The following is a 26,507-nucleotide window of genomic DNA, read 5'->3' as shown; positions in this document are numbered from 1 at the left end:
CGCCGCAGATGGCCTAGGGTTCATAGAATTATGATAAGGCAAAAGTTAATGAAACATATTCAATGCGCGTCCGCGGTGCGTGCATAATAATTGAATGTAACGCTTGCACGTACATGTACATGTACAGTTGCCTCCGCTCTCTGCCCCCATATTTCCGTTCTGTGCACATCCGCGTGTAGAGGATAGGAACACGGCAGCCAGCAGTGAGGTTGATCATTGAGTAGGTTGTGCATAATATCCGGTTGTGTAGACGCAAACCAGACTGAAGTGTCAAATATAACACAACCCACGGCAGTACAGTACATGTACATGTACATCTACCGGTACTACCACGCCTAGTTCGACCATCTTTGGCTCGACTACCTTGTGTAGAGGCCAATCTCTGACCTGTATCCTTCGGCTCAGACTTATATTACTTGAATTCCTTCGTACGCGCAAGGTTCGCAGCTCTGAAATCTCAAGAGAGATAAAAGGTTCACCTCTGCATTCTCTGTAGTTTGGTCACGTATAACGTAACTACTGTACGCCTAAACTGATACCCAGGCACTGCATTCAGCGTGTGTAAGGAGTTTGTCCAGCGAAAGAAAATGGCGCAATTCAACGGCAAGTACAAGCTGGACCCTGACAACAGCCAGAATTTGGAAGAATTCATGAAGGCACTCGGTGAGTGAACATTCAGTGCGAGTTTGGTTGAATCAATTTAAATTGAAGGTATGGGCACGGTAAATTGTGGACGGTAGTGTATGGTGTCACATGCCAGATTTGGAACTGCATGCTTATTGCCTTTGTTTTAGTTTTTCCAGTTACATTGTGAAGGGGGGTTCGTGAAGTAAAGTACGCTGAACCATGGAGAAAGAAAAATTCCTTCCTCCATGGCTGAACATTCCTCCATGGTTGCGCCTCGGCTAATAAAAATACATGTACATTGGCTAAGGTGATGTGACTTACGGGTTGACACAATTTGTATGCACACATTCACAAACAGGTAGCCGAGTTAGGCCAGTTGAGATTATTTGTTTGGTTTACATCACCCAGCCTGTGAAAAAATCGGCGGAGCAGGAAATTTTTAAATTCCGCTTCTTTGCTTTCAAATATGAAGAATAGTGAACTATTGGTAATTTATATAGCATAGCAGATGGCAAAACAATCATGAGAACTTCCCCTGTCAAATTTTTCATGGGATGTCGTCTGTGTGTCCTTGCGCTGTGGCGTGGCTAAACAGAACAATGTCGCACGAACTGAATATGCTAATCCGGAAGACGTCAATAATTGAGACAATGATAGAATGATGTGAGTATATATTGACACAAAAACGGTATGAGCATCATAGGCACAAAAACTGAAATCATTTTGCTGTTTGAATGCACGTCAAAGGAACTTTGGTCGGAAGTTTGTCTGAAAAAAATAAAATTAGTCGACTAAGAAAAGAAAACTATAGGCTTAAAGAGCCAGCAAGTCGTGAAAATCTTGTCAGGAGAGCGGCAGTATAAACCTAAAAAATATTTTAACTGGCCTTAAATAACAAAAGCTTTTTTAGGTAACATTGCTGCTTGACATCAAAAGATTGTAAACATGTAGGGCCAGAGTTTACCATTTTGTGTTGAAAAGACACGCCATTGTGGAGTTCAATTCGACAGTTTGGAAAAAATATGGATTATGACACAATACAATTTTGACTGGAAGATTAGCAGGATTTTCCATTCCAGGTGAAGGGTAAGCATAGCATCTGTCTGTATTCTTTGACTTACGGATTTTGTTTTGGAGTAATTAAGTTTGTGCTTAACTCGCTGCTTAGTTAGGTTGCACTTGTAATCACTACACTTTGTTGAAAAAATTACCAATTAACTTAAATCACAAAAAACTGCTACATTTGATTTTATTGAGTGTGTTTTGCATACCATTTCACCCTTACCGGGGTATTCTGTGTAACTGGCTGCATTAAAAGCGGCATGGAATATGTACCCAGTGTTCAAGAATCACGTATCAATTATTATAATTGTTTAGGTTTATAATTTAAAGCCTTTACTACCTCAAGGTTGTCATTGCCGTGTGTAGTTTCTCCAGCCTTCTCGTCCTTTGGAGGCCCGTATGCGCGCATTTAGCTCAGTGAAATAGTGCAGTAACCCCATCAATAAATTACACAGGACTATATCCATACTGCATAATGCACAGTGGCCAGTTTGACATAACATCGGTTGACAGTAACTTTCAACCAGAATCATTTTACAGATAACGAACTAAAACTATTACAGGAACGCCAAAGTAATATCATTTATTCCATAAATAATCGTTTTACAATGAGATCAAAATAGATAAACCAATAATATTTCAATATTCGTCAGGGAAAACGAGCAGGGAGATCTCAACAGTCGACCAAATCACACTAACGCAATGCCGCTGTTTGGGAATTTAAGATTATTTCTAAAAATGCCACAGTTTAGTTTCAATAACACGGTGCATACGAACGAGGTTATCTGTAATCATTGTGTGATTCCAGGATAATATGATGTACGAATTCATTCCATCCCGTGTTGCCATGATCGATAATAATTACACACTGCTTTCCCTTTCAGATGGTGTTCATTAATATTATAAGCACTATGTTATAACACAGCTCGCACGCATTCGACGGTGAAACTGTCACAGACACAGTTCCATCAGTTTCCGTTCGTAAAATGACTACTGTGCAGTTATGGTGATTCTCCAATGTACGAAGTGCATATAGGGATAAGGTGCTTTCAGTCACCAACAAAACCTACTGGTGGTGTGGTTATTCCCCAACGAGTGTAGTCAGGTTAGGAGTTGGGGATAGCAACGGTGGCGTAGAATTGGAAGGAATCTTCAGCAAAAAGTCATTGACTTTTTATGTGATGTATACTCTATGCCACAGGTGTGAGCGAAGAAATGCGTAAGATTGGTAGCAGTGTTGTCCCTGAAGTAACCATAGAGACGGCTGACGGCAAACACTTCAAGATGACTACAGTGACTACCTACACTACCGTTGTGGTTGAATTCAATCTGGGAGAGGAACAGGAAATAACCACGGCAGATGGGAGGAAAACTAAGGTCTGACTGTAGATTGAGACAGTCTGTCGAGACATGCACACTCACCCTGTTTTGCGATGAACTTAAAGAGCACCTCTAAGTAAAACAGGTTATCTCTAATTTTATCTGTTCAAATAAATATGGAAGCATCCAAATCGAACGCAGAGTCATTTGGCTTCAGAGCTTAACTGTAACAAATTTAAAAGGGTTTTTTCCATGCTTGCCAAACAATAGCCCAAGGTTTATCCACTACGAACACAGGGCGAGGGTTCCCCTCGTGTTCTCAGTTTTCTCCGAATGACGCGATCTATACATTCAGAATTCACAACTTGGCATGAACAAAAATGCCCCTTTAAGCTTGTTATAGTTGCGCTCTGAAGACAAATGACATTGCGTTCGATTTGGATACTTTCATATTTTTTTGAACAAATAAAATCAGAGAAAACAGTCAATATTCCGTCCGGCCCGTTTACGCCCCTGAAATTGTTGTTTTCCCGAATAAACAGCTAGACCTCGATATTTCGTTAGGACGTTCAGAGTGTAGGCACTGTGCTACAGGGAACCGTTAGGGTATTATGTATACACCCATGACATGTGAATAGCGCCCTCATGTCGAGCTTCATGTATCAAATATTTCTCTCACCGTGACATACCTATACTGACAGTATATGCATAAATGACACTCGTGGTAAAGGTTTTGTGATTTCAAACTGGCTGATGGTTCTTAAAATTTTCCCTTTTACAGAATGTTTACACCTTGGATGGGACTACCTTGAAACACGTTGAGACGCCAGCAGATGGGAACGGGCCAACGGCAACTTACGACCGAATACTTAATGCAGCTGGAGATATTGAGATGGTTGGTGAAATTTTTGAAATTACTCGAAAAAGATGAAAAGCAAAGAGAACAGATAAATGCTTGTAACTTTCGATTAACCAAAATCTTCATTACTTTCACGCGGAAAAAGTCCTAAAGATTACAAAACGGAAGAGCTGTTGAGATCTCTTCGAATTCAAATTGTTCAAATTGACCACGGACGTGAGAGAACGATACAAGAAAGAGGTAATTCGTGACACAGAAGGACTGAATTTGAATTTGAACAATCAATTCACCCAACAGTTTTGGCAGTGCAAAGTACTTCAATCAATCAATTACTGAACCTCCGTGCAGGTGTTCACATATATGTACCGTATTACCGCTCCAGGGAAGTGGTGCTTGATATTAACTTGATACATGTAAGTCTACTGATGTTTCGTGAACGACTTTGCATACTTAAAGGTATCGGTGGTTACGCAGGCCAATGTCAATATTCAAATCAATTCATGTCCAAGTTGCTGTGATAAATTATACTTGATGGGATCAAACCACGCCACTTTGCAAGGCACGTGAATCTGCAGTGTGCATTAGACTAAGGTGAGATGGTAACGACGTCGATCACTCAATCGTCGATGTGAGGGGGGGGGGATGTCGACAAAGACAAGCACATCTAATGGCTTCTGTAAAGCTGAAACCAAGTTAGCGCTTAGAAAGAGCAGGGCGTGGCTCCGTCCATACATCCTGGACCCATAGATCTTGGCAAGGAAGTTTAAAATACCTTCTTCTGATGAAATGTCAGTATTGAGAGAAGAAAGAGATGTCTCTTTCCCGTGATGTTGTTCTTCTTTGATCGTTGTTCTTTAAATAATATAAATTTAGTTATGCATGGGTTCAATTCCACAACAAGGTCTTTAATACCAGAATTCAACAACACGTCATAAGCTGCTTATATGTCCCCCGTCACCTGCATCTTTGTGTAACACTTTAAACAAATCAGAACTTTCTTAAATTTCTTTTTTTTTTCAGGTTATGACAACTGGTTCTGTTGTTGCCAAACGACTTTACAAGAAATTGTGATCACCAGGGCAATGAGTCAATGGAAAGTAGACCTGCATGATTCTAGTTATGGTGACTCATGACATGCATGAATTCTAAGTTAAAGACTGAAGTACGTTCAGTCCAAGGAACGTTTTTGTAATACGGGCGTTCACGATAGTGCGCCTCCAAGAGTAGAAAACAAATAAATCCAAGTGTCTTTTGTTATTATTCAATATATTCCAATATTTCCTGAGGGGCACTGCCCCCCCCCCGTTTCCATCGCCAATGACAGCAGGAGAGGACAGGGCTGACAGCGGGTTAGTAAAGACTTTATTCCTTTAAAGTGTACATAGAATGAAACTTCCGTAACTTTGTACTCTTTTCAATGTATGAACGTTCTTTTTCATTGCCATCTATTTAAATGCATTGAAAAGTAATTCTTCACGCTTTTCCTGGACATCAGAGGGCGTAGTTGCGGTGATGTCATCCAGGAAAGACAGAGTTGCGAACCGAGAATTTACTTACTGAAAAAAACATTTCTGAGAAAGGGATTAGTACTAATTGCTACGTACAGAAACGGCAAAGGATATGCAAAGAAAAGACATTGTTCTTGGGATGACGTCATAATTTTGTTCATAAGGATATACTCGTTAGCAAGTAAGAGTGTAGCATTAATCGTGATTATACGTGAAATGACTATTTATCTTGACCCACAGTTTACTGAGCCAAGCTGATAAAGATTTGCCAATGACTCGTTGTCAGGGCAACGCGGTCAGTAACTTGTCCGCAGTTTTTGGAATTGATTTCGAATCCTTTGGAATCGAGTCTCAAGTTCGTACGTTGAACATTACAGTAACGATTCTTCATTGAATGAAATTTCTTAACACAACGGTGTTAAAGTTCAGTGCATTTTTTGTGGTTTTCTGATCTTCACTACGCATTAAAAATTGCCCAAATGTACACTGATTGTTCAGGAAAGGTAAGACTGTTAAAACGATTAGTAAAAACTTCCTCCCATGAGCTTTATAATTATATAGGAAGAAACAGGAAATTTCCATGTGGTGGGTAAAAAATGCAAACATTTGCCAGAGCAATTGTTTAACATTTGGTTGGCAGGAAATTACACTAACTTTAATGCTTACCTAGACAGGGACACTCGAGGGAATGATAACAAAGATCTTGGTATATACCAAGGAAAAGAAACCGATGTGGCTACAGAGAAGCTATGTTTAATAAAAGGCACTTAAATATCAATAGTTCAGTGTTGATTACGTCCATTGTTCGATGTTTATATTGGCAAAAACTAGTGACACAGTGATACTAAGTATGGTCAATATAGCGGAGTGAGTCAAGAGGTGTCTGACTTCCATCTTATCTGGTTACGTTACTCGGACTTCAGTATTAAGCAAACAAAGCCTTTTACTTAGCAATGAAATGTGCATGCCCATGCGTTTAAGTACTGCGATCAGATCAGCGAAGCGCTAAAACTGTTTTTCATCCACGTTTGCGCACCCCGAAACAGACGTCATAGTTTAATCTGACCATTGTAATGCATTTCGGCTGGTAAACAGTTTAGCTGGACAGTTTTGTGGATAAATATGCACAGCATGCAGCTTTGTGAAATCGCCCCTTCTATCAAATAACATTAATTTTCTCCAGTAATATCATAAATTGGTACATCTGGCGTTCCGTACACCCACGGCCCTCAGCCTCACACAGTAACAGAATACATATACATGTACACTGTACCTCCCATGACATGCACATAGCGCAGTGTCTCGCTGAGCAAAGCAGTGCAATATAAACATCAATTATCAATTCGTCATTACTTTATCATTGTAATTAATAATGCTTACTAATACAGCACCAACGCGCTAAGCTTTAAAATATTCTTGACTCCTTTATTTAATTAAATGCTGGAGCGCATTTTAAAACACGGCTGGAGCTGACGTAAGCTAATTGTGTCAATGTCTGATTCTCCTAAAGAACGAAGACAAAAATCACGGAATCTGATTGAACAACGTCCATTTGTGAATGCATAAACTAGCACAGATGGCCTAAGGCTCATTACATAAAATTATTACAAGACAAAATTAATTAACTGAGCTAAATGCACCGTGGTATTATTGAACGGTAATGCTTGTACAGTAAAGTTACAGTACAGTACAGTTGTCTCTGCTCTCTTTCCCTTTATTTCCGTTCTGCGTACATCCGCGTATAGGATGAACGCGACATTCAGCGTTGATGTTGATCAACGAGCAGCAGTACGTAATATCCGGATGTGTAGACGCAAACCAGACTGCGATGGTGGTTACTCTTATCACAACTGAGAGCGGTACGTTCCATTGCGCCGGGTGTAACTCGCTTGTTAAGTCGAACCCCCTTGGAAGGGAAGCAGGCAGGTCTGAGATCTCTACTTTTGTCAACACATATCCGTATACGCCCAAACTGATACCCAGGCACTGCATTCAGCGTGTGTAAGGAGTTTGTCCAGCGAAAGAAAATGGCGCAATTCAACGGCAAGTACAAGCTGGACCCTGATACTAGTAAAAATTTGGACGAATTCATGAAGGCACTCGGTAAGTAAACAATCGCCCAAAGTATGGATATCAAAAGTATGTCCGGAATCTTAGTACGTACTTGTGTATATGTCATGTATGATTTGGAGCTGCAAGATGACTGTCTAAGGTTTTTTCTTTTAGTATTCCCCGTAAAATCAAAGAGATTCAAACGCTAGCAGTTTTTACAGTTGTATAGGCCTACCATAGGGGAACATGGCTGAGCGGTGACTCATAAAAACGGTTAATCTGTACCACCTGATGCGAATAAGGGTTCACATGATTTGTAATCATGTCCCTATCGCAGCTACTTCTAACCGAGTTAAGTCACTTATAAGATGAATTTTCGGTTAATACTATGATCCAGCCTATGAAAATTGGGATTTTCCATTCTAGTCACTGTAAGCATGGCAAATCTGTCTATTATTGATTGACTTGAATACCGATTGTATTTTGAAGTACATTTGTGCTTAACTCACAGCTTATACATGTAGTAACTAGTAATCACGACATGTTGAAAAAAATACCAAGATAATTTAAATTACAAGGAAGCTGTCACATTGATTTATTTGTTTGAATGTGTTTTGAAATACCATTTTACCCTTACCGGGGTACTCTGTGTAACTAGCATTAAAAGCGGCATGGAATATGTACAAAACGAAAAACACGTGTGCCCCCCAGTGTTCAAGAATCATGCGTCAATTATTATAATTATTTGGGTACCTTATTATTCAAAGCGTTTACTGCCGCAAGGTTGTCACTCTGACGTGTATAGTTTCTCCAGCCTTGTAGTTATGACTTGGAGGCCCGTATGCGCGCATTTAGCTCAGTGAAGTGGTGCAATAACTCTATAAATAAATTATATAGGACTGATGGTCATATTGCATGGTAGCCAGCTCGGCATGTTATCGATTTAAAGTAACTTTCAACAGAACTAATTTTCAGATAACGTCCTAGAAATTGTACAGGAACGCCAGAGTAATATTATTTGGTAATTAATCGTTTTACTGTGAGATCAAAATAGATAAAACATTAATATTTAAATATTCGTCACAGAAAAAGAGCAGAGAGATCTTAATTAAAGTAGAACCAACTCACGCTGACGCAGTGCCGCTTTGGGAACGGTCAAGATACAAGAAATTTCACAGTTTCACTTGAACTAATAACACGGTGCACATGAAACAGGTGTACTGCAGTGTAATCATTGAGTGATTCCAGGATAATAACATTATGATACACACATTCATTCCAACCATGCCATGATCCATAAATATTGCACACTGCTCGCCCTTTAGGCCTACAGATGGTGTTCATTATACAGGCACTATTTATTACCAGCTCTAAAGTGCCTTCGACGGTGAACCCCGTCATAACTCATGTCACTGAATATTTCAGATAAGACACGGTTCCATATCTTTGATTCCAGAAGAGTTCTCAGTCCTCGCGAAAAAAGTTCAGTTCTGAATAGGCCTTAGTTGAAGTGAAGACAGGTTAAAGCTTACAATAAGGTTTATATTACTCGGACGAATATAATCTATGGGGCGGATAATTTATATTTCACATTTTATAAATTCTTCGTCATTACATCCAAAGTGAATCAAGGGTATAATACTATAGTATAATACAAAATACTAAGCATTAAAAGCTTCTTCATATATGGCACGCTGAACAAATTGAGTTTGCTGTTACAATATGCGAAGGGCAGTCGTTAGTCACAAACCATGAAAGAATTAATGCTGTGTAGCCATTTGTCGACAGTGAGGATAGATCGATGCAAGGTTTTTTTCAGTGTCAATTAAAGCCGAATTTTCAGGTACAGTTTTATTTATCATTAAAGCTGCACCTTCGGCTGTTTCGAAAAAATTAGGTACGGACCATTTTGCAAAAAAACAGCCTGAGTACCGGTAATTTTCCATTTGAATGTGATTTATGCCTTGCAATGGTGATTTTAGCCACGTCAAATAGTCGTTGCATACACAATCGTAACCAATGTATTAAACGTAATACTTGAAGAAAAAATCCTTCTACTTACTAAAGGAAGATCCGAAGACACAATGAAAAATCTATATTCTCTGTACGAAGTTCCAATAATGTGATATGTAAATAGTCTAATGTGCGTAGACTTATTTCCAGTTGGTCAAGTTCCTATACCGTTCCAGCATGGAATGATATTTTGCGTACAGAACTTGTTTTTCACCCTGTTAACATTCAACGGGGAAAACAAAACGACAGAAAGTCTCCAAAAGTATGTGAATTCCCTTCCCTGTCTGTGGTCTGGATCCGCTCACAGGAGTTATCAAGAGGGCATTGGTAGAGAAAGTAATGTCTCCCTTACTTCATGTCATAAAAATGCCTACTGAGCAGGTATGGTAATCCCCTAACGTGCCGAGAGTAGTCAGGTTACGTCAAGGGCCAGAATGACAAGTGCATGCGACAGAATTGGAGGGATTCTTCTGCAAAGGTAGTGACTTTTTAAGTGATTGATACTCTACGTCACAGGTGTGAAAGAAGAGTTTCGTAAGATCGGTAACAGTGCTGTCCCTGAGGTAACCATAGAAACAGCTGACGGCAAACACTTCAAGCTTACGACAGCGACAACCCAAACTACGGTTGTGGTCGAATTTAATCTGGGAGAGGAACTGGAACTAACCACACCAGATGGAAGAAAAACTAAGGTTTGACTGGAGAAAGTACATCGAGACCCATGCTGAAACTGTTTCATTTGACATACATTTAACAGTTAACGCTCCTAAAATTGTTTTCCTGAACAAGCAGACTAATAAAAATGATACCGTTTGATGACAGTTTCAAGAGCTACGCTAAGCAAGCGTTGAATGTGGCAAACGAATAGCGCCCTCATGCTGAGTTCAAGTTATTAAAGAGCACCTCTAAGGAAAACATGTTTTCTCTGATTGCGTCTATTCAAATAAATATGGAAGCATCCAAATAGAACGCAGTGTCATTTGTCTTCAAAGCTCAACTTTAACAAGCAAAGTAGGGATTTTTTTCTGTTTATGCCAAGATGCGAATTCTGAATGTAGATTGCGTCATTCTGAGAAAACAGAGAAAAGGGGGAACCTTGTGCATGCCAAGCTATGCATGTAGGTATTGTTTGACATGCACAAGAGTTTCAGAGAAAACATGTGTTCCTTAGAGGTGCTCTCTTAAACATTTCTTTCACGATATCAACTGAGTTCGGCCAGCTAGTTCTCGTTTGTTCACGATCAGCTCGATGTGTTGTTCGTGGGTCAGCCACTCCAACGCCGGGAGCATACAACCGGTTATCGATAGTTAGTGGCAAGCAACATGCAAAATGGCGGCGTCCACGTACCTTATTCGACAGTTAATGTTTGGATAAGTGGGCTGAATTCTTTTTTATTTAAACAGGAACGTTCATTTCTGGGTTATGGAAAATAATTAATGATCATTTTGCAAAACTTCCCATTGTCTCTGGCTTTGTAAGCTATCTCTCTACTTATTGTGCATGGCTTTTCAAAAATCCAAATCTCACGAGTTTTTCCGTGTGTTCGTGCAAAACCCTCACGAGGAGGTGGTGTGTAATCCCGTTCCAAGAACAGTATTCCTGCGTCGTGTTCCCGCCGTTCGAGCGCGAGAACAAAAACCCATGTCAAGAATAGGCCGGCCGAACTCGACTGATATTTACTGCAACAAATCTGCAATGACAATAAATTGCATAATTTTGTAACTGGCACTTGTGAGAAAGGTTTTGTGATTTCACACTGGCTGATGGTCGTTCTTAAAATTTTCCCTTTTACAGAATGTTTACACCTTGGATGGCACTACCTTGAAACACGTTGAGACGCCAGCAGATGGGAACGGGCCAACGGCAACGTACAACCGAACGCTTAATGCAGCTGGAGATATTGAGATGGTTGGTGAAATTTTTGGAATAACTTGAAAAAGATGAAAAGCAAAGAGAAGATATTGACCGAAATCTTCAATTCTTTGATGTGGACAAAATAGGAAAAGTCTCATCTTGAGGACGCTGTCGAGATCTATTCCACTTTCGGTTTACAAGATACAAGAAAGGTAATTGGTGACAAAAAATATCTGCATTCGGGCGACCAATTTATCAGACAGAATGACAGGGCAAGTTAGTTTAATCAATTAATTATTGAAACTCTGTGCAGGTGTTCACTTCGCGCATTACAGCTTGAGAAAATTGTTTTATATTCAACTGATAAGTTTACTGATGCTTCGTGTGCGACTTTGCACTCTTAAAGGCACCTATGGTTACACAGGCCAATGTCAATATTGAAATCAGTTCATGTCCAAGCTGCTAAGATAAATTCTACTTGATAGAAACAAATCACGCCACTTCGCAAGGCACGTTAAATAGCAGTTTGTATTAATTTAAGGTGAGATAGTAACGACGTCGATCACTCTATCGTCGGGGGGCAGGGATGTTGACGAGGATCAGCACACCTAAGGGCTAACTGAAACCAAGTTTAGAAAGAGTGGGGCATGACGCCATCCATACATCCTGGACATGAACAGTTTAAAATGCTTCCTTCAAAATGAAACGTCAATATGGAGTCAAAGAGAAAAAAGGAATGTCAGTTTTCTCTGTTGGTGTCTCTTCTTTGGTCGTTCTCCTGTTAATGCGTATATAAATATACCACTGTCCATATCACCTTGCTCTATTTCAAATAGGTAACCACACATTTTCGTGCCGACTGGTCTTCGCTTGGTATGGTTAAGACCAATAACCCCCGAGTTAAAAAATGTGTCATCAGTTGCTTAGGCATGAATTTTTCGCCTATGACATACATTTGGGTGAAATAATTAACAAATATCAGAATTTTCACTGCTTTTTAGGTCATAACAACTGGTGCTGTGACTTCGACACGACTTTACAAGAGACTGTAATCACCAGGGGAGTGAGTCAATGGAAAGTAGATATGCACGATTCTAGTTTAATGGTGACTCATGCCATGCATGAATTACGAAGTTAAAGATTAAAGTACGCTATATTACCAAACCCTACCTATCAGTCTGGGGTACCATACGTTTTCGTAATAGAACAGAGGATTGGCCTCTGTAAACTCGAAAGCGAGAAACATAGAAAACGAATGAATCCGTGAGCCTTTTACTACTCAGTTTGTTTCGATTTGTGCACATTCTAGACTCATCAACTTTGAACATTCGTCTCGGGAAATGTTTGGTAATTAAGTTGTACTGTTTTAAAGGTATATATTGGCTATAATTGACGGGATGGGCAAATAGTGAAAAACTAACTCTCCAAAAAAGTACCGGTAGAAAAGTGAAAATCCACTCCAAAAGAGTGAAAACCCACTCCAAACAAGTGAAAATCCACTGCAAAAAAGTGAAAACCCACTCCAAACAAGTGAAAATTACTCTAAAACAGGAGCCATATAAAGGACAACTCTTTCTCGGATTGCCCTTTATATGGTTTCTTTAGAGAGTAGAAATTCACTCTTTTGGAGTGGTTTCACCCTTTTCAGAGCGGTTGTCACTTTACTGAGAGTGGTCTAATACGGGACTTACTCTTTTTTAGAGTGATTTTCTTTTCACTCGTCGGCATAAACACATCTTCCATCTGGAATTAAGTGCATGTTTGTTTCACGTTGACCACTGAACAAAAAAAAAACTATATATTCTTCTCCATCTACAAACTGAATGATCGAAAGCATGGCCTTTCCTTAATTTGATAAAAACGGATAAGACATGAATTTTGCATGGTGGAGATAGACTAAAGGGAGGGCTTGTGGTAACACCATGTGGATAGGTCTCTTTTTTTTTGGAAGAGGTATGGTTCTGATAAGAGCCTGTGAGTGTTCTCACTCGTGATGAGGATGACCATAGTGCAACGGCCGAAACGTCGAGTACGCTATCACCAGTTCTTAACAGAACCATACCCGTACCTCTTTAAAAAGAAAAAAAAGGAGATCTATCGACATGGTGTTACCGCAAGCCCTCTCTTGATAAGAAACACTTTCTGTAGTATATTATTCATATAACTTTTGTGTCTAATGGTTGTTATGAGTGATGTACATGTGTTTGATATGTCTGATTACCAAAAGCTCGGTTTTCGTATTAAGGATACTTCACAGACACTTTTGAACTTCATTTAGACAGGTGCAAGATACTTCGAAGTATTGATAGTTGGTTTATGGATCATTTTGAACATGCAGTTATCTCTAAGAGAGCAGGAGAGGACGCTGATGACACCACGGGCTAGCAGAGGGTTTATTCCTTTAAAGTGTTGCTGCAATGAATTTTTCTTTAGATACAATTTCTCTGAAACTTTGTACTCTTCTTCGATGTATGAAAAGTCTTTTCCATTTCGATCTGAGAAAAAATACACTGAAAATTGTACTTTGAAATGTTTAACACTATCAACCCTTTCCTAGAGAACTGAGGGCGCTGTTGCTGGGATGTCATTCAGGGAAGACATATAGTTCAGTGCATAGGTTTTCTTCTGTTCAAATTGAAAACCGAGCATGCACTCAGTGAAAGCATTTCTAAAAATGTGATTGATGCTTATTGCTATGTACATAAATACCAAAGAATCAGCAAAGAAAAAAAATTTCTCCTGGGATGACATCACAGTGTTGCTCATGAAGAAAAAAAAATATTAGCATACAACGAAAAGAGCAGTCAAATGGGCTTCAAAATAGTGAAATAAAAATTAAAAACAAGGTTGACTGAGACAGAAAAGAACATTATGAATGTTTGTATTAAAAGATAATTGATCGCTGATTCCCTTTAATTGTGGTATTAATTGAGGTTGGAATTATTGAACCGTGTTTGAGAATTCTTTTTCCTCTTCCTATTTCTCTGCAGTCTTGCCCACACTAGTCAGCTGAGGTTACACATGTATATCGTCGGTCAAGCTAGGATATGGTTTAAAGATCAGTCACATCGATAATTCACAATAATTGTATTTCACTTTTTATGAAATTTAGTACTACTTTATTATAAAAAGACGAAAAGGGCTGAGTAAGAAAAGCACAAAAGCTCTAAGTTACCATCTAGCAACCCACACAAACCCGAAGCATTAAGTAAAAACCATGTAGAAAAGAAAAATAAAGCCATGCATGAGATAAATCATGATCCAATGAAAGAAGGAAGTTATTTGCCTTCTCTTTGAAAGAATGGACGTTGCCAGCTTCACATATCGCACCATCCAAAGGGTTCAAAAGTACAACGGTACTCGGTAAGAAGCAGCGTTGGTGCTGGTTAGTACGGCATCTCATCAGCTGTAGACTATGCAGATGCATAGTAGATGAATTAAACGATCTACAAACGTAAAAATCTAAATAAAGATTGATACTGACGTCAAAAGCACGACTTGAAGTTCTCCCTTCATATTAGGCAAAATGAAAACAAAAGTCGTTGGGAGCATCCAACAGAAACCAGTTTTTATGACGTCACACTACGACTCTGAGATTATACGACTGTTTCATTATTTCGGGCGAACGCGCCCGCGCTCATGAGGGCTGTGCTTACTCGAACTTAACTGTGAGTTAGATAAGGTCGGTCACTGAGAGCGACTTGGGAACTGATTTTACGTCGACAATGTTGATCTGACAAGTCAAGGTGATGTCAACACTAGATCATATGATTCAGTTGAGTCGTCCCAATATGAACCGGAGAAAGGTTCCGATGAAATTCAGGCAGATGGCTGCGGTCATTTGCCGAGAATGACCGGCAAGGAAACTAACAGCCTATTACGACCGCAAGGTCAAGAAACTTTTGGGCAATGAGAGGCGTATTATCACATCATTGAATCGCTAGATTTGTTTGCTGTCCCGAACGACGCATTTTTTTACTCTGAGCATTCTCAGAATGGAGCTGAACTCCCCAAAATGACTTTTTTTTACAAATGCGAAGAGATGCTGCCCAGTTAGTAATTATATAGATAATAATAACCAATTCCCTATTTAAAAACCGTTTTGCATAAAATTAGTGTGACTGATCTTTAATTGAAAACGTTACCAATAAAACTATCGTTGACACCACGTGATATCGACACGGGTTCAAAGTGTAGCATTAATCGCGATTATACGTGCAACGACTGTTTGCTTTGCCCCAAAGTTTACTTAGCCAATCAGATAAAGAATTGCCAATGACCTGTTGTCAGGGTGACGCGGTTAATAACATGTCTGAAGTTTCTGCATTGCTCACTTAGTATAAGCAACAGCAACTTATGATAAAATTATTTCTGGATTATTATTCAAAATTTAGTCGCAAACTCATACTTTGTTCAGTGTACAGTTACGTTTCTACATCAACTGAAATTTCTTAAAACCACGGTGTCAAAGGTCAGTGCACTCTTTTGGTTGTCTATCTTCACTACGCATTAAAATTTCTCGAATGCACATTGGTCGTTCAAAAAATGTAAGACTTTTTCGATTCAAGGACAATAAGTAAAAACTTCCTCCGATGAGGTTTATATGGGGAGGAAATAGGATATTTCACATGGTGAGTAAAATGCAGACATTTGCCAGAGTAACTGATCAGTGCTTAATTGGTTGGTAGAAAATTTCAGTAACATTAATGTTTACCGAGATAGGAGCACACAAAGGCGATGATATCAAAGACACTGGTGTACTAAGGGAAAAAAGCCGATGTGGCTACTGAGAAGCTACATTGAATAAAATGCACTTTAAAATCTATAGTGTAGTGTTTACTTCGTCGATTGTTCAATGTTTATCTGGGCAAAGATTAGTGGCGCTAATATAGAGGAACCAAGAGGTGTCTGACTTCAAAATTATCTGGTTATATGACTTGGACTTCAGCATTAAGCAAACATAGTCTTTACTCAGCAATTAAGCGTGCAATCCAACGCATGCGTTTAAGAACGACGTTCAGATCAGTGAAGCGCTGGAATTATTTCCCATCCACGCATGTGCACCTCAAAACAAGTGTCTTAGTTTGATGTTACGCTCGTAGCTGATCTGTCCGTTCTCGGGGTGTGTATATGTTAGCAAGTATTAAAATCACTGTGGTAAAGTCCAAATGTAAGCAGACGGAATCCCACCGGCACAACAGTCCAGCACATAACACGGTTTCAGGGGGATATCGCTCGCGTCAGAGCACCTTTTCGATTGACTTAAATACACCGATCGCAGCTGAGGTATCGTCTTCATATTTAAAGACTTAACATAGCAACTCTTTGCTTCCAACTATGGCTCAATTCAGTGGCAAATACAAGTTGGATAACAGTGAAAATTTCGAGCAGTTTATGCAAGCTCTAGGTAAGTTTTACTAGTTAGGCCTTTTAAAACGTGGAAGCAATCGCATAAAATTGATGTATTGTGAGGTTTTGATATAGATGGAACGTCTAAGTTCAGAGTGTAATCCGACATGCAATATGCAATCATGCACGAGTAAAATGGATTTCCTCTACTTGAAAATGCACATTCAGAAACATTTTTCTCTTTTTCGATTGAGATGCGTTTCATGAAAGCGTCAATTAGCGACGATGTGGTCGACAAGCCTCATAAATATATTTCTGAAAGAACACACAATTTTGCTAATTTGGCGCAAAATATGGTATTATAAAAGTATACCAGACTACCAGAAGAGAAAGTAATTCCCCTGTACGCGGTGTATCCCAATGCTTACTCATTTTTAAGAAGGTTTTTCGGGTGAGTTCACACGTGTCAATAATGTGACCAGACACGCAACATTTTGTTGCAACGAATTGGGGCGTCAGACAGTGTCTTACTTGTCAAATTTTATACGGCTTACGTGTTTATGATTGATATTTTAACAATGTATAGGCGCAAGCTACAATTCCAGCAAGCAGATTACTGTGTATCACTTATTAAAATTTGGGCAGAAAATTCCAATATCGAGATTATCACGTTTATGTTAATCTAAATTCGCCATTGCCTTTCATCTCATTTTAAACCAAGAAAAGTCAAAGCAGGGGCGTGGCAAAGATTAACATCCCCTAAAAGCTTTGCCTCGGTGCACTAATCCTCCTGACAAAGACCTCTAGAAACTGACAGAGATGACAAATCAACGGACAGGCCTCCTACTCAACTTATCCACAGCCAAAGCCAAGCTAAATTCTACTTTCTGGTCTTCTCACAGGAGTAAATGTCCTTCTGCGGAAAGTTGGCAGCACTACCAAACCAACACTAACGATCCAAACAGACGATGGAAAGCACTTCAAGTTTATCTCCGAATCCACATTTAAGAACATCACAGTGGAGTTCACCTTGGGTGAAGAGTACGAAGACACGTCACCAGATGGCAGAAAGACGAAGGTTAGTTTATAAGAATCTTAGGGACCCGTGGACCCTGACCATGTTTAGGAACGAGGTTTGGTGTCAAACGTTTCCTCGAAATCAAAGTTAACAGCTGGAAGTGAGCAAAGAAGAGCTAGTGACCAAATATTAAGAAATAAGATTTTCGTGACGGATAATTGGACTAGTACTGCGTCCCTTCATAATACACTCAATTATTCCAATACATACTGTCGGCTTCCCTTCCACCCTGAAAACAAATTATTTCTTAATCCATTCTCACTGAAATCTTTCAACAGAATGTCATCACTCTTAATGATGACAAATTGACCCAAATTGAGAAACCCCGTGACGGAAAAGGAAAACAGGTGACATACATAAGAGAGCTGACAGAAAGTGGAGATCTAAAAGTGGTAAGGATAATACTAAATCAAAAGTTTTAACAACTAAGACTTTAACAACTGAAAGTGTCTGTTTCCCCAGACGAAGAATAAACTTTCGAAAATAAAGTTAACTTGTTTATTCCGTTCAATGTTCTCCTCTGGGTAAAAAGAGGTTAGTTTTAGGACCTAGGTATTGCCAATAATACGATGATTATTTCAAATTACCGTGCAAATAAAATGAATGAAATCGGAAAAGCTTGCAAGCACTACCGGTATATGTTTGTTTTCATTCAATATCTGAGTAAAAGCAAATCTTTCCAACTGGTTCTTCCCAAGGCTGTACAAAAAGAGAGATCAAAGTCGACTTTTTGCACAGCTATCGATGGCAATACTAATAGGGCAGCAGTATAAGAGCTAAAACTGATATGCTATGTGAACAATGCCAACACTAACATGTAACGTCTTAAGTAATGCCACATAATTGTTTGCTAATGACAGTATTGTCCACCATGTTTCATTTCATTGCAGACTTGCAAACTTGACGATATTGTGGCAACACGCTTGTACAAGAGGATCTAACACACCAAAGATCAACCAATGCATGAACGCATCGACATCTCCAAACTCCCAAAGATCCCAGACAGCAATGACAAGAAGATTTTTCAAAAAGCAATGACAAGCAGATTTTTTAGAGGCTAACGCATAAAATTGGGGAGTGCACAAGAATTTAAAATGTAAAACTTAATATCAGCAGACGTATTCTGAATGTACATTCATCTATAGACATATTCCTCCCTCGAAATTGAAGTAGCTTCAAAATCCATTCTTTAACCCCGTTGTTATTGGTCTCGAATAATGTCTTGACGCATAACCTCTTCACAATAGCTGTCCGTAGCATAAAACATGCACAAGTTCTTGATAGAAACAAATTCAATGTGTGGAAACCAAACACAAGAGCTAATTCTTTAAAACAAGCCACTCTGTTAATGTCTATCTGTTTTCATTTCGATGATTCAAGTATTACCGCCTTTGCAGTGTAAACTACAATCACAACGGAACTGATTTCCCTGTGGAATCGTAATGAAACACTCATTTGATCGTCACCTTATACCAAAAACGTACATGTATGGAGAAATCCGACCAACAGATTTAGAAACCATTACTACGGGGCCATCTTGTTAGCATGCAGGCAGGTGGTGCGCAAGCGTGAAATTCCTCCTTGACCAATAGGCAATAGTCAATTGCCGAAGGGCGCGCGTGCGCTCAGGTTGAGACAGCTACGTGAGTGTAAATGGCCCCTCGGAAAGGCGTCTCATCGGATTTGTTCATACTTGAAGTACTTCCCTGCTGAAGAGACGACTCAGAATAGCAAGCCCAATTAACGAAAATGGCAGGGTGGTCTGAGCAGTTTTTAAAAAGAACAGTATTTTCAGTCATTAGCATCAGAAATTTATAGCATCTCATCGTTTTTAAACAAGGTATTCGAACTTTTCCCGAATTTTTAACTGTCTATATTCTAGTCAATAAACTACCTTTAATTAAACTGTATTCACCAGATCGAGTTATGAGTTTTAACCCAATTGTTCACTAGTTTTGGCATGTCAGGGGTTTCATGTTGTAATTTTTCAAGGTTTGGAAACGAAAATAAAAATCGAAAAAAGTATATATGAAATCTCTAGGACCTTTACAATACGGCCAATTCACAATAGAGAAGTATCTTGTAAAAAATGGTACATGAGAAAAATTACCACAGAACTACGAGGATTAAAATGATCCATAACAGACGCCAACAAGTATGCATAAGTGCTATGAATGTGGAATATGGCATCTACAGGTACCCAAGTTAGAGTCAACTTTTCCTGGAATCAAGATGTAAAACAAAGCACAATTATAACATATACCCCAAGGGTCTGGATAGCATTTAGATCACTCTAGTAACGGTTCAAGTGCTAACAGAAACAGTGTGTTGAGTGATGTAGAAAGGACCCCCCCACTCTTAGTATTTATACCGTATGTCTTCACATTCTAGGATATGGTATGTTCCTTCAACAGGTGAGTAGCTATAGTAGGCTATTTGTCCGAGTATGACCGACTATCATATATGTCAGTACACATCATCGAAGGGATTCTGGCACGCCCACTCGGGCAAACCTGCAGTTGCCTGCATGACACTGTAACCACAACCTAGCCTTTCGTCAAGGCCTTCGTGGCTGTGTGTGTTTAACTGCAAAGCGACTGGACCGGAGACCACATGCACAAGTGGCGCAGCCAAGAGGCCTTTTCCAACTTGTCAGGAATTTCTTATTTTTTTCTTTATGTTCTCAATTTGGCTACGTGTTGGGGTAGCAAAAATCCCAACCAATCATAAGCGAGGGGGGTCAGCACACATTAACCTATTTTGTAAATTGAAAGTATACAAAAGATGGCGAGCGTGTCAAGTGTGTCGGCGGCCGTGAGTGCAGGTCAATTGTCTGAGCAGTATTTGGACAGTTCTTTAGAATATGCTGCTGGAAAACTTCAACTTGCCGAGTTTAAACCGTTGCTGCGTCAGGCTATTGGAGCATATGTACGCGGGCGTGATGTTTTCGTCTTTTTACCCACAGGATATGGTAAAAGCTCCATATTTCAAGCACTGCCGTTTTGCTTTGACTGGCTTCGATGACCACTGCCTGAGAGTGAGACTGTGGCTGAGCTTAGGCCTTCACGCACTGCTGGTGCTGCTCCAACTTCAGCACCAGTATCCCCCGCCATGCCCAAAACAAGCATCATACATGTTATCTCAACATTTCCATTTCGTCTGTGACATAAACTCAACTCTTTTGGCCCTTATTAACAAATGGACGAAACAAGAAGACATTTGCGTTGCGATTGGTTAACATTTTACATGAAATTTATGAATAATACATATCAATAAGCTTATGAATAATTCACCACAAAAAACAGAAAAGACCTCGTGGCTGCGCCACCCTCCTGGTCTCCTGTCCAGTCGCTTTGCACGCAGTTACACATACACACAGCCACGAAGGCCTTGACGAAAGGCTAACCACAACCTACACAGATTCCAACTGTGTGTCATACACATGGCAGCTAGTGTGTGTTAGTGACCTCATGGGGCATTGATGCTTGGTTAGCAAAGGGTTTATTCCTTTTAAGTGTAGCTAGTATGATTTTTTTTCAGATGCAATTTCTCTGAAACTTTGTTCTCTTCTTACACGTATGAAAACTTTTACATTTCGATCTGGTTGAATACACTGAAAAAGGTACTTTTGAAAGTTTTTATACTATCAACGCTTTCCCAGACAGATGAGGGCGCTGTTGCTGTGATGTCAGGGAAGACATAGTTCAGTGCATAGGTTTTCTTATGTTGAAATTGCAAACCGAGAATTTACTCATTGAGATCGTTTGTGATGCTTATTGCTTTTTATATACGGCCGCAAGGTCAAGAAACTCTTGGGAAACGAGAGCCGTATTATCATGACATCATTAATCGCTAGATTTGTTTGCTGCCCCCATCGATGCATTTTTTGGCGAAGCTGAATTCCCCCTAAACGATAATTTTTTTTAATGCGAAGAGAAGCTGCCACGTTAGTCATTATGTGGCTAATAATAACCAATTCCCTATTTAATAACCTTTTTGCATAAAAGCAGTGTGACTGATCTTTAATTGAAAAAGTTATCAATAAAACTATCGCTGACACCAAGTGATAATAGACGTGCAACGACTGTTTGCCTTCCCAAAAAGTTAACTTAATAGCCAATCTGATAAAGATTTACAAATGACCCGTTGTCAGGGTAACGTGGTCAATAACATGTCTCAAGTTTCCGTATGTTTCACTTAGTATAACGAGCAGTCACTTATGATAAATTTATTTCTGGATTATTATTCAAAATTTAGTCGCAAACTCATACTTTGTACAGTGTACAGTTACGCTTCTACATCAACTGAAATTTCTTAAAACCACGGTGTCAAAGTTCAGTGCACTCTTTTGGTTGTCTGATCTTCACTACGCCTTAAAATTGCTCAAATGCAGACTGATTGTTCAAGACAAGTAGAGCCTTTCCAATTTAAAGACGATAAATAAAAGCTTCCTCATTTTATATGTAGAAGAAATAGGACATTTCCACCACCATGATCAGCACAATTGCAGACATTTACCCGACTGATCATTACTTCAATTAACATTTGGTTGGGAAAAAATTATACTAAACATTAATGTTTACCTAGACGGGTAAACGAGGGCAATGATATCAAAGGGCTAGAAACCGATGTGGCTACTGAGAAGATATACTGATTAAAGGCACTGTAAAATCTAAAGTTCAGTGCTGACTACTCCATTGTTCAAGGTTTATCTTGGCAAAGGCTGCTCACACTTAATGGAAATATCGCGGAGACAAGAGGTGTCTCACTTCAAAATTATCTGGTTATGTGACTTGGACTTCAGCATTAAGCAAACGTAGCCTTTACTCCGCAATAAAATATGCATTCCCACGCATGCGTTTAAGTACCGCGCTCAGATCAGTGAACTATTTTCCATCCACGCATGCGCAACCCAAAACAGGTGCCTTAGTTCGATATTACGCTTGTAACTGATTTGTCCGTTATCAGGGTGTGTATAATGTTGATGAGCGATGGTGCCACGGTTGCAAAGCCGGATTTAAGCAGACAGAATCTCACCGGGCTATAACAGACCAGCGCATAGCACGGTTTCAGGGGGATATCGCTCGCGTCAGTGCACCTTTTCGATTGACTCAAACAAACTGATTGCAGTTGAGGTATCGTCTTCATATTTAAAGACTTGACATAGCAACTGTTTACTTCCAACTATGGCTCAATTCAGTGGCAAATACAAGTTGGATAACAGTGAAAATTTCGAGCAGTTTATGCAAGCTCTAGGTAAGTTTTACTAGTTAGGCCTAGTTAGGCGATTGGAAGCAATCGCATAAAACTGATGTATTGTGAGGTTTTGATATAGATGGAACGTCTAAGTTCACAGTGTAATCCGACATGCAATATGCAATCATGCGTTTCATGAAAGCGTCAATTAGCGACGATGTGGTCGACAAGCCTCATAAACATTACTGACAGAGCATACATAATTTTGCTAATTTGGCGCAAAATATGGTATTATAAAAGTATACCAGCCTACCAGAAGAGAAAGTAATTCCCCTGTACGCGGTGTATCCCAATGCTTACTCATTTTTAAGAAGGTTTTTCGGGTCAGCTCACACGTGTCAATAATGTGACCAGACACGCAACATTTTGTTGCAACGAATTGGGGCGTCAGACAGTGTCTTACTTGTCAAATTTTATACGGCTTACGTGTTTATGATTGATATTTTAACAATGTATAGGCGCAAGCTACAATTCCAGCAAGCAGATTACTGTGTCTCACTTATTAAAATTTGGACAGAAAATTCCAATATCGAGATTATCACGTTTATGTTAATCTAAATTCGCTATTGCCTTTCATCTCATTTTAAACCATGAAAAGTCAAAGCAGGGGCGTGGCAAAGATTAACATCCCCTAAAAGCTTTGCCTCGGTGCACTAATCCTCCTGACAAAGACCTCTAGAAACTGACAGAGATGACAAATCAACGGACAGGCCTCCTACTCAACTTATCCACAGCCAAAGCCAAGCTAAATTCTACTTTCTGGTCTTCTCACAGGAGTAAATGTCCTTCTGCGGAAAGTTGGCAGCACTACCAAACCAACACTAACGATCCAAACAGACGATGGAAAGCACTTTAAGTTTATCACCGAATCCACATTTAAGAACATCACAGTGGAGTTCACATTGGGCGAAGAGTACGAAGCCACCTCACAAGATGGCAGAGAAACAAAGGTTAGGGACTGACGGACCTTGACCATGTCAAACCTTTCTTCGAAATCAGAGTTAACAGCCGAAAGTGAGCAAAGAAGAGCCAATGACCAATTATTGAGAAAGAAATAAAACTTTCGCTACGGCTGAGCATAGAAGAAACAATGACTGAACATTGAAAAAGAAATAAGACTTTCGTGACGGATAATTGGACCAGTACTGCGTCCCTTCATAATACACTCAATTATTCCGATACATACTGTCGGCTTCCCCTCCACCATGATAACAAATTATTTCATAATCCATTCTCACTGAAATCTTTCAACAGAATGTTGTCACTCTTAATGATGACAAATTGACCCAAATTGAGAAACCCCGTGACGGAAAAGGAAAACAGGTGACATACATAAGAGAGCTGACAGAAAGTGGAGATCTGAAAGTGGTAAGGATAATACTAAATCAAACGTTTTAACAACTAAGACTTTAACAACTGAAAGTGTTATGCAAACGACTGATGAACAAAACTTTGAAAATGCAATTAATTTGTTTGCTTCGTGCATTGTTCTCCTCTGAGTAATAAGAGGTTAGTTTTAGGACCGAGCCATCACCAATAATACGAAGACTTATTTCAAATGATCTTGCTTCATTCAATGTCTGAGTGAAAGCAAATCTTTCCAACTGGCTCACAGTCGAGTTTATGCACAGTTATCGATGGCTATACTAATAAAGAAGTAGCCCTACATCAACATGTAAGTAAACGTCTTAAGTAATGCTATACAATTGTTTGCTAATGACGGTATTCTCCATCATATTTCATTTAATTTCAGACTTGCATACTTGACGATATTGTGGCAACACGCTTGTACAAGAGGATCTAACACACCAAAGATCAACCATTGCATGAACGCATCGACATCTCCAAACTCCCAAAGATCCCAGACAGCAATGACAAGAAGATTTTTCAAAGAGCAATGACAAGCAGATTTTTTAGAGGCTAACGCATAAAATTGGGGAGTGCACAAGAATTTAAAATGTAAAACTTAATATCAGCAGACGTATTCTGAATGTACATTCATATATAGACACATTCCTTCGTCAAAATTGAAGCAGCTTCAAAATCCATTCTTTAACCTCGTTGTTATTGGTCTCGAATAATGTCTTGACGCATAACCTCTTCAAAATAGCTGTCCGTAGCATAAAACATGTACAAGTTCTTGATAGAAAAAAAATTCAATGTGTGGAAACCAAACACAATAGCTAATTCTTTAAAACAAGCCATCTCTGTGAATGTCTATCTGTTTTCATTTCGATGATTCAAGTATTACCGCCTTTGCAGTGTAAACTACAATCACAACGGAACTGATTTCCCTTTGGAATCGTAATGAAACACTCATTTGATTGCCACCTTATACGAAAAACGTACATGTATGGAGAAATCCGACCAACAGATTTAGTAACCATTACTACGGGGCCATCTTGTTAGCATGCAGGCAGGTGGTGCGCAAGCGTAAAATTCCTCCTTGACCAATAGGCAATAGTCAATTGCCTTTGGTAGACAGTGCTCGTGAATATTAATGACATGACATTCACTGCACTTTGCACAAAGTACGGCGTGTTTACATTCATTCATGATTCTTTCACTCATGTTTCCGAGGAATTTAGGTGATTTTACAGAAGACTAGAAGAAGACTGAGAGTTAAGGATTAATTTGATGCTTTAACTGATGAGTGTAGGTGTTATTAAAAACAGGTGTTTTTTTCGAGCGGATGAAAATTCTTCTGTGAATAGTAATTTCATTCAGTAGAACCTTATGGGCGTGGCTTATCTACTACGTGTACGGTCAGCTCCACGTATGACGCGCTGTTCAAGAGTATAAAAACGCCAGATTCTCAGTGAGTTGGGTTGGATGTTTGGATGTTAGGGTTGACTTGTGCTGCTGATCACTGATTAAAAGAGGAACTGACGAGCAGGCAGAGGAACTGTGTATTTGGGCATAATAAACACTGAATCGGGACGGGATCTTGCAAGGGAGAAATTAGTTGGGATAATAAAAGAAGACCAGGGACTGAGAAATTGACTGAGGAGCAGTTCTGTTAGAGGAGCAGACGAGGAGAGGCTGAGGAGGTCGTATATCTAGGCTTATTGGAAGCACACAGTAAGTTATTTTGGAATTTGGAAAGAGGAGCCAGGCGAAAATAAATATAATCTTACGAATTATCTCCAGTGTAATAGGGGGTCAGGATATTCAAGAAACTACTGGCAGACCCGTCAGAGGCCTTGGATAAAGTCTTGCGGCGTTAAAATTTAAGAGAGGCACAGGAGTTGCCTAGTGATATTTACGGTTAAAGAGAGTCCTAGGTGGTGCCTAGAGTTATTAAGGATTTTTATAAGAGAGTTATTGTTGAAGACCATGTGAATTGGTAGGGACAGGTGTTGCTCTACCGTTGTTTAGACTTGCTGCCTAGACCCTACTCTCAATTCTTAAGACGGTTGTTTATAATTTGCACCTAATCCCATTGCAGTGAAAAATTATTCTCGGTTAATCCTTGCCCTCGTCTTCTTGATGTCGTCAGACTTGAATTGAATTATTATTGATGATTTG

At 39.4% G+C, this 26,507-nt stretch overlaps 4 protein-coding genes across 5 annotated transcripts; all 4 read left to right on the top strand.

The window, feature by feature from the left end:
- Positions 1-159: 159 nt before the first annotated feature.
- Positions 160-6,156, top strand: LOC110989063 (fatty acid-binding protein, liver-like). Its single transcript, XM_022253168.2, has 4 exons — positions 160-663; positions 2,891-3,066; positions 3,791-3,904; positions 4,889-6,156. Exons 1-4 carry the CDS (start codon positions 588-590, stop codon positions 4,937-4,939), a joined length of 417 nt encoding a protein of 138 aa, XP_022108860.2. The 5' UTR covers positions 160-587; the 3' UTR covers positions 4,940-6,156.
- A 944-nt stretch (positions 6,157-7,100) lies between these two features.
- On the top strand, positions 7,101-14,212 carry LOC110989064 (fatty acid-binding protein, heart-like). Of its 2 annotated transcripts, none has more exons than XR_015426562.1 (4): positions 7,101-7,479; positions 9,958-10,133; positions 11,237-11,508; positions 12,298-14,212. XR_015426562.1 is itself a non-coding variant. In XM_087141710.1 (4 exons), exons 1-4 carry the CDS (start codon positions 7,404-7,406, stop codon positions 12,346-12,348), a joined length of 417 nt encoding a protein of 138 aa, XP_086997836.1. In that variant the 5' UTR covers positions 7,104-7,403; the 3' UTR covers positions 12,349-14,212. The 2 variants fall into 2 exon arrangements, 1 of the variants encoding a protein (XP_086997836.1); XM_087141710.1 differs by having other exon boundaries at positions 7,104-7,479; positions 11,237-11,350.
- A 2,091-nt stretch (positions 14,213-16,303) lies between these two features.
- LOC110989077 (fatty acid-binding protein, liver-like) lies at positions 16,304-19,633 on the top strand. Its single transcript, XM_087141711.1, has 4 exons — positions 16,304-16,703; positions 17,548-17,723; positions 18,002-18,115; positions 18,614-19,633. The coding sequence occupies exons 1-4, from the start codon at positions 16,634-16,636 to the stop codon at positions 18,662-18,664; spliced, it is 411 nt and encodes a 136-aa protein (XP_086997837.1). The 5' UTR covers positions 16,304-16,633; the 3' UTR covers positions 18,665-19,633.
- A 3,063-nt stretch (positions 19,634-22,696) lies between these two features.
- On the top strand, positions 22,697-25,678 carry LOC110989076 (myelin P2 protein-like). The gene is made up of 4 exons (XM_022253190.2): positions 22,697-22,979; positions 23,754-23,929; positions 24,234-24,347; positions 24,733-25,678. The coding sequence occupies exons 1-4, from the start codon at positions 22,910-22,912 to the stop codon at positions 24,781-24,783; spliced, it is 411 nt and encodes a 136-aa protein (XP_022108882.1). The 5' UTR covers positions 22,697-22,909; the 3' UTR covers positions 24,784-25,678.
- Positions 25,679-26,507: the final 829 nt, after the last annotated feature.

This window comes from Acanthaster planci, linkage group LG09 (genome assembly GCF_054643075.1).
Source record: "Acanthaster planci isolate LZ-2023a linkage group LG09, COTS_SCS, whole genome shotgun sequence".
Lineage (NCBI taxonomy): Eukaryota > Metazoa > Echinodermata > Asteroidea > Valvatida > Acanthasteridae > Acanthaster > Acanthaster planci.
The sequence above is the reverse complement of the archived record's forward strand: the minus strand, read 5'-3'. Positions and strand labels throughout refer to the sequence as shown.